The sequence below is a fragment of the Pecten maximus genome, chromosome 12, assembly GCF_902652985.1.
Source record: "Pecten maximus chromosome 12, xPecMax1.1, whole genome shotgun sequence".
NCBI lineage: Eukaryota > Metazoa > Mollusca > Bivalvia > Pectinida > Pectinidae > Pecten > Pecten maximus.
Genome location: NC_047026.1, coordinates 7,127,013 through 7,137,440, shown reverse-complemented (window position 1 = coordinate 7,137,440; position 10,428 = coordinate 7,127,013). Strand labels below are relative to the sequence as shown.

General features: G+C 36.2%; 1 protein-coding gene across 1 annotated transcript; it reads left to right on the top strand.

The window, feature by feature from the left end:
* Nucleotides 1–2,086: 2,086 nt before the first annotated feature.
* Nucleotides 2,087–10,409, top strand: LOC117339683 (serine/threonine-protein phosphatase 6 regulatory ankyrin repeat subunit A-like). The gene is made up of 5 exons (XM_033901399.1): nucleotides 2,087–2,355; nucleotides 3,587–3,733; nucleotides 4,357–4,584; nucleotides 5,131–5,343; nucleotides 6,126–10,409. Exons 1-5 carry the CDS (start codon nucleotides 2,103–2,105, stop codon nucleotides 6,611–6,613), a joined length of 1,329 nt encoding a protein of 442 aa, XP_033757290.1. The 5' UTR covers nucleotides 2,087–2,102; the 3' UTR covers nucleotides 6,614–10,409.
* Nucleotides 10,410–10,428: the final 19 nt, after the last annotated feature.

The window sequence follows — 10,428 nt, the reverse complement described above, 5'->3', positions numbered from 1 at the left end:
ACAATGAGTATACCATGTGCTTGATGAAGAAGATGTATCAAATGTCATCTTCAACTTAAAATTACATTCAATTAAAAAAACAAAACAAATAGAGCGAACAATATTCACAATAGCTTCATATCTTCACCAATTCCAGGATATGTAACAAGAGGCCACTAAATATGAAAACCAAACTGTTGTCCTTATGAAGACAATCACTTGCTAAACTAGTAAACAAATAAATTTCAACTCAAACTGGAGACACACCAAGATATATTGAAGACTTCAGCTCACATTTCACATTAAAACAAGATTCCCAGAGGGATTTTGGCGCCAACCATTGAATGCATGATCTTTATAATGATCTTTATAAGTTCCATGTCAGATTGATCTTTTCTCTTTTTTTCCCTTCCTTACTAATCTGTGTAAATTGAGAAACATCCCTCCAGTACTTTTCAAACAAGGGGAACCTATATATGACATCTGAGATATAGCGATAATGACTGTCTGTTGGCCATGCTGTTTTCCGACTGGTCCCAAAATGCAATATGCATAATTAGGGACCAAAGGCAACCTACATATGAAATTTGAGAAAGATTCCTTCTCTACTTTCTGAGAAATAGCGATAACAAACTTCAATTGTCAAAATCCAAGATGGCTGCCTGTCGGCCATGTTGTTTTCTGACTGGTCCCAAAATGCAATATGCATAATAAGGGACCAAGGGCAACCTACATATGAAATTTGAGAAAAATCCCTTCAGTACTTTCTGAGAAATAGCGATAACAAACTTCAATTGTCAAAATCCAAGATGGCTGCCTGTCGGCCATGTTGTTTTCCGATTGGTCTCAAAATGCGATATGCATAACTAGGTACCAAGGGGAACCTACATATGAAATTTGATAAAGATCCCTTCAGTACTTTCTGAGAAATAGCGATAACAAACTTCAATTGTCAAAATTCGAGATGGCTGCCTGTCGGCCATCTTGTTTTCCGATAGGTCTCAAAATGCGATATGCATAACTAGGCACCAAGGGGAACCTACATATGAAATTTGAGAAAGATCCCTTCAGTACTTTCTGAGGAATAGCGATAACAAGAATTGTTTACGGACTGACGGACCACGGACGCAGGGCGATTTGAATAGCCCACCATCTGATGATGGTGGGCTGATGGTGGGCTAAAAAAGTTATTCTTTCAGTGTACACCATCCTTATTATGAGAATTTTGTGAGTATACACCTGCGAGTTTATGGTAAAAGATAAAATGATAGCCATAGGCTTTCAAGATTTGGCATACAAGACAAAATGTTAGCAGCAAAACTAAAACCCTGGTATTGATACCTGTGGTGGTGGTGGTATACTCCAACAATATTTGGTTCAACATATTTTTACAGACACCGTGAAGTCATCACAATAACGTCAGAAAATAAAACTGCCGACCAGCAACCCCTATTTTATAAGAGTTGATGATGATGATGATAATGATGATGATGATGATGATAATGATGATGATGATGATTTCTTCAAACAGAAGGTTATACCCAATAACTCTGTACACAGTACAGTAGACAGCACTGAATCAGAGATAATCCGAAGGGTTCTGATTTAATATCGCCTTTAAAGATGCCTTGTATCTAAGTAGTAAGATCAGGAGAAAATAAGAGACTGCTAGGTATGGGACAAATATGGGGTTTACTTACTTAAATACCACTGTCATGTGAAACTAAACTACGAAAAGTCATGCTTTTAACTATTTCATCAATGTTAAAAAGTGGTCACATTTCTGTAAAAGTGTTTAACAGTAAAACATCACGTTTGTTTACATACCAAATCTTTGTATTTCTTATTGCCCGCCATTCTTTCTTCATATGATAACATTCCTACCTCCAACGCTGAAAACCTTTTTCAGGGAGCAGTTGATAATCTATTCTAAAATTTTATTATAATGCCAAACTTGAAAAATAGCCAGCATGCGTTAACATGTAAATAAACGTAATATATACTTATTTTAATATTTTTGCTTTTAGAAATAGATAATTTACTCTTTTAATAAGCATACATCGTCAAAACACAATAATCAAAACGAAGTGGTCCCCGCCATCACGGAAGTATTCCAATGTGTCATGGCGCACATTCGGAAAAGGAAAAGCACCGAAATGATTCAAAAAGACATTGAACTGGACCGGTTGCTGGTGGTGGCATCGAAAGATGGCGACTTCGAAGAAGTCAAAAATTTATTTGAACTCGGTGCATCACCAGATGCCACTGAATACAACAAGAATCTATTCTATGCATCACAAAATTACACGACCCCTTTGCAAAATGCTGCTGCAGTGGGGCATCCCCAAATTGTTCACTATCTCATTGAGAAGGGAGGTAAGGGTTTCCATGCCTTTAAGTTTTATAAATATGACGATAACATTATAATTATGCTGTTTATCTTTGTACCATTAGATATGATACGTGCGTGATGCAATTCTGATAAATAAACAAATTGTAAAAGTAAACAGTCCAGTGTCAGTGAGCTAGGGTGACAGGTCGTTTCGCCCTAAATCCCGTTGGCCCTAAGGGTCATTTCGCTCAAAATCCCATCCGCCCTCATTTTTTTCGTCAGGCGGTATGACTTTTTATATAAATTATTTAATAAGTTATTAAACATACTAAACTTACATTTCTTCTAATTTTAATATATCAACAATGTAATTTATATCAGAAAACTGTCAACGTACCTGTTCATTTATCACTGAAGCCAAGAACTGACATACTAGGCCTAATGTCAAGAAAACAAACTATCATAACACATTAGAATGGTTTTATTTTGTTGATTTGTGACTTAAAACTACCAAAATGAAAAGAAATTTCCAAACAAGGTTTCTTCCTAAAGTTTTCGTTTAGGGCGAACAGGATCGATTTAGGGCGAAACGAACCAGATTTGTCAGTGACAGGTTGTCAATTTGAGTGCAAGCATGGTACAATGTAGTATCCTCAAAAAGATAGCACCAATGCGGTCTATCATTCTCAAATGAATTCTAGGTCATTATTTGATGCATGACTACTATTCTTGGTGCATTTACATGTCGCACCTGGGTTTCATAAATTTTGTGAAGATATTGTGGAAACCCATATAGCGTAGAATTCTTTATGGCATATAATAAAAAGTTTTGATACTGAAAGCAGAGATGCACAGTGTATACATTTGGTATGCATGTGATACAAGTATTTCATTTTAAACCAGTGATTCAAGGTATATCCAATAATAAGGAGATGTTTCATTGTGAAATCAACAGAAAACATGTTTGATTTGCTCGTGATCATGATTAGTTAAAAATGTTGTTTAATTTATGAAATTGTTTCCCTCAGAACTACAGTAGATGAAAAGGAATTTTCTACTTATTTTAGATTTGAGAATAAGAAATACCTCTCTTATCCACAATTTTATATTTTTTTTTCATAATTTTTTTTTAATTTGTTTATATTTTCACCTACCTTGATATACATTGGTTCCTTTAAATTGAAGATTTTAAAAATCTATTATTATTAGTATATTTAACCTGATGTTATAGTAATTGCTAGAATTGTAAACCCCTGCTTGGTTTCCCTATTACAGCTGATATTAACGCCAAAGACCGCTTTGATGTGACAGCATTACACATGGCAGCAGAAATGGGCCACACGGAATGTCTCCAGAAACTTCTGGATGCTGAAGCATTATGCAATGTTGGAACCAAATACTCTAAGCAGGGATCTTATACAGGTATGTGAGGAAAAGGTCACAAGCAAATTAAGCAAGAATCTTACACATGTATGTGAGGAAAAGGTCACAAGTAAATTAAGCAGGGATCTTATACATGTATGTGAGGAAAAGGTCACAAGTAAATCAACAATTGTTAAGGAGGAGCAATCCTAACTTTGAACCCTAGATTTATACATGAATTATCAGTAGAGCTTCACTATCCCAATATAGGAAATCATATCCCAAAAATAGGTCACTTTGACCTTCATTGTGACCTTTGTTTTGACATGCATCAAAAAAAGCTTGTCCATTCTTTATATCTTAAATTACTTGTCACTGGCACTTCATGCTTGGGAAATGAGTTTGTCTAAGTGAGGCAGCGTGTCATGCATCATAAGTAAGTCACTCTGACCTACATTTTCACTTTTTGAGACTGTGATTCGTCGAAATGTCTCTGAATTTTCAAAGAAGGTCAATTAAGGTACTTTTCCTTTTCTTCTCCACGAAAATTCCAATAAGAAGCTTGTTAAGTTGCTTGATCACCAATGCCCACTATTGACAGGTTGCATTCTCAAACTCATTTGATATGTGTCTCTGACAAAATTAAATGTTCTCCATAAAACTGATCATTTCTTCTATTTCAGCTTTTCCTCATGCAGGGGGGACAACTCCATTGCACCTGGCAGCTGCCAACAATCATATTGACTGTGTAACAAAGCTGATCTGGGACGGAGCTGATTATAACGCTGTGGATGAGTTTGGCCGTACCAGTCTGTACATAGCGGCCCAGAAGTCATTTGAAGATTGTGTCCATGCTCACCTCAATAATGCCATCTGGAAGGACATTTTGTCTCTTCCTTCAAAACAGACAGGTATAGCAATTTTCGTTATTAGTCCCCTACAAGTAAAGTCTGTCTTGTACGTATATGTATATAGTGCAAAATTTATCAGCACTCTAGAGGTTTCATTCCTTGAGGGATTCTGATAAGACCTAACACATTGATAAAGGACATTAATATCATAGAGAAGTTCAAGTTTCAGGGTTTTGGGGTCAAGGTCACTTACTATTTTTAGCAGGGGCCGATAGGGAACAGTATTGCTTTACCAGTACCCAGTATGCTTGTCGTCCATTTATTCAGTCATTCTGTCCTTATATTCAAATGAAATGTATAATGAATAGCCATATATAGAGAGCTACATGATTCATACACTGTATTAATTAGTGTTGTTAATTGCTTTCACTTTCCATGTCACTTTTTCTGGCCTTTTTCAGAAAATGAGAATATTTTACTAAATGTCTCTTATTAAATTCCTTGTGACATCTGAAAATCTTTTCATATGCATACTTACCACTCAGAAGAATTTTTTTTTTGTGATATGACAACCTTAAATTTTATGTTTATTTTCTTTTTTCGTAGGTGATACTCCACTGCACGAGTGTGTGAAGAACGGTATGTTGTCCTGTGTGGAGTCGTTACTGAAGCGAGGCTCGGACGTGAACCACAAGAATATGGCAGGGTTTAGTCCCCTACATCTAGTGGTCCAGGCTAACAAAACATTCTCCATGGACATGCTGAGACAGCTAGTCATGAATGGGTACAACACCGACGTCAACATCCCGGAATCTCTCGGTACGTGACCAAAAACATGTATATTTAAGGATTAACCTTATTTTGTTTATACGGAGAGTGAGGGATCCAACATCTGTAAAGGTATTATCGGTGTGGTTCTGTAGGCGGATTCCACAAGGAATACAAGAGTCCGGCCGTAAAATAGAGTAATCAGAGGTAAAAAATGACCATGATAACGTCTAGCTGGGTTTGTTTAATTAATGAGATCATAAATCCAATTAAGCATGAGGTAAGTTGGGTAAATGTCAAACATTTACCGACAAGTTACCAAGGTAACGACTGGATTATTGCTTTTATGGCTGTAATATTATCTCCAAATCGACCAAATGATAGAAAATAGTTTTTCAAAGATTTTATTGAATCAATTCAATGAGTATTGGGTAACAGGCTAATACCTAAAAATATTTTTTTGGTAATGAATGCCTGAAGAAATATTTCTCCAAGAATTTCTTTCTATAGAAAAATGAAAGAAGTACAGAATATTTCCTCAGTGAAAATGATAACATGAATTACTGGAAATCATTCCAAGACTTGTGTCTCCAGAATGTTATTGAAATTGTTCAGATGGTGAGTTTACACTCGTGTATAGTGGGCAGGTATAATTTTGAGGTTAAAGATTTTTTTTTTATGCTTAACTGCATGGTAGCTAAATTCTATAGCATAGCTGCTGGATAAGAATATGTAAGTTATCAAAGCTACATTACAATATTTAATTGGAATCATCGGTCAGACTTAAAATAAGAGATGTATGAGAATTCAGTTCTGTGTTTTGTCTGTTTCAGGCTATAGCCCTCTCCACTACGTGTGTTTCCATGAGACCTCCATGCAGGAGAGACGACCTGAGGCTGCGGCTCTACTGATAGCCTACGGAGCATCGTATAAAATCTTAAATCGTCAAGGTGACAACGTACTTCAGTACGAACTCCGCAATAAAAACACAGACAGGACAATTCTTCATGCCATTGTGAAAAGTGAGGCCTACCTTCCGACATTAGAATCTCTCGGGGCAGTGTCGGCACATATACTGCCCCCTGGTGCCCGCGATCCACGTCATCAGGGAATTATGAATTTGAATCGGTCTGACGAACAGTACGCCAAGTTGTCATGGTACCGTGACCTCTGTAAAGATCCACGCCCCCTCCAGCACTACTGCAGGTGTGTGATTCGCAATACTGTTGGAGTGAGGCGCCTTGGAAAAATTGATACTCTGCCTCTTCCTACAACCCTGAAGGAATATCTCCATTTGACTTTAGAAGAGTTCCGATCGTGAGGCGTTGCGTTTGTTTTCATTATTTGTTGATCAGCCCACATATTGGGCATGCATTGTTGATGTACAGAATCTCCTTATTAGGAAGTCGGTGACTAATTGCCATCTTGTGCTATGTTATGATGTATACAGGTTGACCAATGCTCTCTGAGAAATGTTAGCTATATATTGGATATTGGAGAAAAAGCAATACCATGCAAGGCTATCTCTGTATGTTAATTATCTTCTTTTTTTTTTTTTTTTTACAAATCTTGCATATATTTGTTTCAAAATTAATCATGGTAGTACAGGTACACTTTGCCCTCCTACAATCATGAAGAAAATTGATGTTAAATCATTATTCATTTCTCATAAAAAAAAATGTTTGTGCATAATTTAAGCCAGACTGTGTATACTTAAAAGTACCTGGTAAAGGGACCACAATACCATCACATTTGCTTCAAATCATCCTTGGTCAGATTTGTTAAGAAAAGATAAAGCATTTCAATTCTCTAGTCATTATCACACATAAGTAAAAATCAGTAAATCATTATACTCTCATAAAGGAAACTCCACCACTGGGAGGAAACATACACAATAATAATGTATAAGAATCTTTAATATTTTCTTAATGTCAACTGTAATTGTTGGGAATAATATTTGGTAAAAAAATAAATTTGACATGAGAATTTAGATTGAGAAAAAATTTTACATATTTCTTTTAAAGTAGTTTTGTAATCTCTGTAAAATGTAAATTTCAAAAATGTCAAAAACAAACAAATCAATTGTCCATTCTTCCAGTTAAAATATACATTCTTACATGTATATCTGCAAAAAAGTATATTTTTTGTGGAGAAATAGTTTTGCTATTCCCCGACTCTGTATGATGTTTATGTGTGAAAAACTACCATAGTGATTTTCATCCATTTTTTCTTAGAAATATTTTTTGACAGAAAAAATTAAGATTCTCTCAAAATAAGTTAAAATAGAGTTTTTTTTATACTTATCACAATGTAAAGACATTACTGTTTAATAAGTGCTTTAATGCTGTATGTAATACAAATAGAGAAAGATAAAAAATATTTTTTTCATTTACTGTATATTATAGGCCAGTTAGAATTACGACAGTTGTGTAATTGTGAATACTACCTTTTTGTCCAGTTCTATATGATCTAATTGATCACATGATACAAATATTGTCTATATATGACATCCATACTCAATATGAATGACGTAGCTTTGCAATAGCTCAAAATATAATGTTTGCCAGCTGCCAAACTGTCATTCATTGACAGTCATTTCTAGATCTGTTATAAATGCCATAATGAGATGGACAAGTGGATAAGTAAAATCCAGTTTCAGACTTTCAAGCATTTGAATCGGAAATTATTTTAGTACTCTAATTTTGAAAATGTTTATCTATACTTTTTATTTGCATTTATGATACAAATATATATTTACTTCATGGCTGTGAAAGGATTGGTAACATGGTTGGAGATTTGTCAGAATTCATTAGGAAGCTTGTCCGAATGTAGCTTTAAAGCTGAAAGTGGTGCACTCAGTCAGAATTGGTACTGAACATTTTGTCATTGTATACCAGACTGTCTTAATCAGAATGTGACAGACTGTTAACTAATAAGGTGACAAAACTTTCAACAGGGTTGAGGTCAAAATCAAAATCAGGTCAGTGCTGGAAAAGTGTTGGAATTTGTGGTCGGTGCTGGAAAAGTGTTGGAATTTGTGGTCGGTGCTGGAAAAGTGTTGGAATTCAAGGTAATTGCTGGAAAAGTGCTGGAATTTGCGATCGGTGCTGGAAAAGTGCTGGAATTAGAGAATTCTATGAATTTTATGAAAAATCTGTATGAAACATAGTATCACTGCTATTAATGGTATGCAATATCTCCTTATGCAAGCTAATACACCTCGGTAAACACTGCACAGATTATAACAGTTGACGCCATGATATGGCCATAGGTATTTATATTGAAACAAAATGGCCGCACAGATGTCCAAGAATGATTGCCCGTCAACAACCCCTATTTATATCGGAGGGAGATTACAAGCTGTACATCAGTCAGCAGTCGGTTGTAAATAGGTTTATAATTAATGGTATTCCTACCGAAGTCGTGATGGCATCCAGAACAGTCCATTTCTTGAGGATACATCATCTTGCCTGCCATGTGTGGAAAATGTGGAGATATATAAACACTGAAGGATTTCCGCAAAAATAATCAGATAAAATAAATCAATGATAATATCTATGCTTATGGCAAAGCTGTAACATTAAAATTTAATTGTTTTAAATGCTAAATAAGAAAACAGATTTGATTTTGATTTTGTCTCATAATGTGGAGAAATTACATTTGTAGCGGGACTGGACTGGGTCGATCATCGGCAGAGCATCCGGCTAGTGTTCGGAGGTCCCGGGTTCTAACCCAAGTCTGGCTGCTACAATTTCTCCTCTCCTGTTACAAAATTGGCACCCAGCTATTTACCAACGGTGGTGGTAAAAGGGTATCTTGTGTCTTCAAGGGCGAAGACTTGAAAAAAAGGAGGGAGGTGTGTAGCGGGACTGGACTGGGTCAACCATTGGTGACCAGGTAGCTCAATTGGTAGAGCATTCGGCTAGTGTTTGGAGGTCCCGGGTTCAAACCCCGGTCTGGCCGCTACATTTTCTCCTTTCCTGTTACACATTTTTCAAAATTATGTAATGGCACAAGGCATGTATAGAGGTGTTATGGAGTGCAATTAAGGAGTGTTGTGTAGCTTATTGAACGGAAAAAAAATATTTGATAACTGGTCTTTTGAACTTCAGTGACAAGTGGAAAACATGCATGTTATGTAAATAAGAATCATTTGAAATAGTCATTTAAAACGTGTGCAAGGGAGACATCCCATAAGTAGCATGTTTCCTCGGAGACGACACATTCATCTTATCCCTTTCATGTATCACTATCCATTCTTCCAGCTGATTGTTATTGTTAATACAGGCCTTCCTGCCTGATACAAACCTGACTATATATGGGTGTGTGGTAAAAAATAAAGGGACATAACTCTTTGTAACCTACACAGAGCCGACAGTGGGCGAGTTCGATCACCAACTATTGACATGAGTCAGGCTGTTACATCTAATGTGATTACATATGAGAATAACCAATCACTACCATGCTTTCAAATGGTGATGCACACGCAGATGAAGTCTAGTTGCCATGGTCGACCAGATTAAAGTTGATGGTTTAACTAGAGTCAACAAGACATTGTTGCTGTATACATATGCGAATTAAATGTGCAACCAAAGTGAGATTGCTCCTAATTCAGCTTGACCAGAGTCGCCATAGTTTCTGATCGAACTCTCCCTGTAACTGTGGGAATTGTTGATCGAACTCTCCCTGTAACTGTGGGAATTGTTGATCGAACTCTCCCTGTAACTGTGGGAATTGTTGATCGAACTCTCCCTGTAACTGTGGGAATTGTTGATCGGACTCTCCCTGTAACTGTGGGAATTGTTGATCGAACTCTCCCTGTAACTGTGGGAATTGTTGATCGACCTCTCCCTGTAACTGTGGGAATTGTTGATTGACCTCTCCCTGTAACTGTGGGAATTGTTGATTGACCTCTCCCTGTAACTGTGGGAATTGTTTATGTATCTGAAATCTTCCTGTTATTGAAGTATTTGTTGAATCGTTCCATTGGTTGTTTTGTCTGTAGTACAGATCATTGTACATAGGATATGCCACAAATGGTGTCATCAGAAAATGATTTTTCTCTAGAAAAAATGTATTTTCCTGTTATATCATGAGATTAAAATGAATAAAATGTATCTTTGTTTGTGTTATTTT